Source organism: Cibotium barometz, chromosome 38 (assembly GCF_041138505.1).
Source record: "Cibotium barometz isolate CiBa-2024 chromosome 38, ASM4113850v1, whole genome shotgun sequence".
In the NCBI taxonomy this organism is placed as follows: Eukaryota; Viridiplantae; Streptophyta; class Polypodiopsida; order Cyatheales; family Cibotiaceae; genus Cibotium; species Cibotium barometz.
In genome coordinates, this window is record NC_141083.1 from 42,020,993 (window position 1) to 42,023,391 (window position 2,399).

General features: G+C 43.8%; 1 protein-coding gene across 1 annotated transcript; it reads left to right on the top strand.

The window, feature by feature from the left end:
- The first annotated feature begins 216 nt into the window (after positions 1–216).
- On the top strand, positions 217–1,837 carry LOC147616732 (putative xyloglucan endotransglucosylase/hydrolase protein 6). Its single transcript, XM_086777797.1, has 4 exons — positions 217–459; positions 686–786; positions 925–1,121; positions 1,247–1,837. The coding sequence occupies exons 1-4, from the start codon at positions 270–272 to the stop codon at positions 1,635–1,637; spliced, it is 879 nt and encodes a 292-aa protein (XP_086633923.1). The 5' UTR covers positions 217–269; the 3' UTR covers positions 1,638–1,837.
- Positions 1,838–2,399: the final 562 nt, after the last annotated feature.

The following is a 2,399-nucleotide window of genomic DNA, read 5'->3' on the forward strand; positions in this document are numbered from 1 at the left end:
CGCTGGCCTAAGCCGCTCACCAGCGCCGCCATCCGACACAGATTCTGCCCTTGCTTTTTGGCAGTACCAAAGTGGTGGACGCCATCTCACGGCCCAGCTTGCAAACGCAAGCTCTGGCGTACTTTCGATTCCTCCCCACACACACGCGCGCACAGACCCAGCTGGCTTCCTAATAAGCTTCTTTTGCTCTCACTTCTATTCATTAAAAGCCTATAAATCTCTCCTCTCCGTTTCTCCTCACATCACAAAGTAGCATTATCTGTCTTACAATGGCTGCTAGCTGCTCTATACTTTGCTTCCCTAAGCTTGCCTGCTGCGTCTGCTTCATCTTCATTCTTGGCACCCACACCGCCATTGCTGATACCTTCCAGCAAGTGTTTGTTATTACCTGGGGCTTCGACCACGTCACCACCTCCTCGGATGGGCAAGCTCTCTGGCTTATGCTTGACAACTCCTCAGGTGCCCTTTTTTTAGTCCCAGAGACCAGTATCGCCCACTGCATGTGTGTAATTTTATTATAGGAGGCAAAGGAAGGCTCTTGGAGCAAATGCTGGCTCAACTAAGTTTTGTGACTTAGGCAACTTTAGCTTGACCAAATTTCTTCCCTGAGAAGTACATAGGAAATAGATAAATTTATACAATAAGTATTTTTTCTTAACCAATGTAGGCAATGTTGGTTTGACAGGCTCCTCCTTTGCTTCTAAAAGGTCCTACCTCTTTGGTAGTGTAAGCATGCAAATGAAGCTCGTCCCGGGTGATTCTGCTGGTGTTGTCACTGCCTACTACGTGAGATTTTCTGAAACCTTGTAAATGACAATTTGTAATTCTAAGTGCAAGCCTTAAGTCGAATAAGTTAATCAATCAAGGCTAAGCCTGAATATGAGTTCTTTTTTTTTTCCCCTTTTTTGTGACATTGTCTTTCAGATGGCATCCTCCGACACTTCAACTCGTGATGAGCTTGACTTCGAGTTTCTGGGAAACACATCCGGTCAACCATACATTCTGCAAACAAATGTGTTTTCACATGGGATAGGTGGGAGGGAGCAGAGGATATATCTTTGGTTTGATCCCACGGAAGATTTCCACGCGTACTCATTCTTGTGGAACCAAGACCAAATCATGTAAGAAAATTAGAGCTAAGTTGCAAATTAATTAAGGCCAAGCGTTGAAAGGCCAAGTCGAGAGATTATTTTTTAATGTTTAAAGAGCATAATCATTCAACGAGTGTGCATGGTTTTGGATTCAGGTTCTTGGTCGACGATGTGCCCATAAGGGTGTTCAAGAACGGTGAGAAGGAAGGGGTAGCGTACCTAAACAGCCAGCCCATGGGGATCTTCTCAAGCATATGGAATGGGGATGGGTGGGCGACACAAGGGGGGCTTATCAAGACCAATTGGACGCATGCCCCGTTCATTTCCTCGTACAGGGGATTCAACGTGGACGCGTGTGAATGGGCCCAATCTAAGCCTGACTGTAGCAGCGCACATAATTGGTGGAGCCAAGCCCCCTACACTTCCTTAAGCCCTCGCGAGCTTGCACGCCTGCAGTGGGTTAAGCAAAACTACATGGTTTATGACTACTGCTCAGATACAGCACGGTACCAACAGCCCCCCACGGAATGCTCCATCAACCCCTGAACTCTACCCCCCGTCATTTGCACATTTTTTGACAACATGAAAGCTCTCCACACACGCATGTGAATTCAATGCAGCCTTTGCTGTGCCGGCACGCCTTCGTCCTTGTAACCCTCATAGAAAACTAACCTCTTTTCGAATGTCAAAATATAGATAGACCTATGTAATTTTTCAAATTCAAAACTGTTTTATGTTTCTACCCAGACTTCATTTTTCAATATAGGCCGTAGGAAAAATGGGAATTGCGAAGATTTCTTATAACTATTAATCTTTTTAAAGCCTTACATTCTCTTCAGGTTTTTCTTTTTATTCACTAAATAAACCTTGGATATTTTTCCTCACAATAAAAACACTCGCTATATTTATGTGCCAAACCCTCATTCAACCATACAATTTTTTTAAAAAAATTGCACTTGCACATCCTTTCTCTTAACCCACCTCCTAGTAGAGTTCTCGACTCTACCTTTTCCACCCATTGCCAAAATAATCTTTAGGGGTGTAGACTAGCATAATAGAGCTCTCATCATGTCACTTGGCTACAAAATAGTGTACTATTAATTAACACAACCTTAATCAAATATACCATTGAGTATTGTGGTCTAACCTTAGAAAACACCCCTACTCCTTCTGTAGGTTAGGTCCTGTAGGTCCTGTCTCTTCCATAACCCTTCGCATCATCATGGCCCATCCCCTCTCATATCCCTTTCTTGCTAAGATTTGTCTTGTGTGCTTATCACATTTCTTCTTTCTATCCCCTCTTGACTT

Bases quoted from the DNA above. Each gene is read 5' to 3' on its own strand.
- LOC147616732 (XM_086777797.1), top strand. From the start codon at position 270: ATGGCTGCTAGCTGCTCTATACTTTGCTTCCCTAAGCTTGCCTGCTGC. The intron at 460-685 runs GTGCCCTTTTTT...TTGGTTTGACAG, and splicing joins TATGCTTGACAACTCCTCAG to GCTCCTCCTTTGCTTCTAAA. The intron at 787-924 runs GTGAGATTTTCT...ATTGTCTTTCAG, and splicing joins GTGTTGTCACTGCCTACTAC to ATGGCATCCTCCGACACTTC.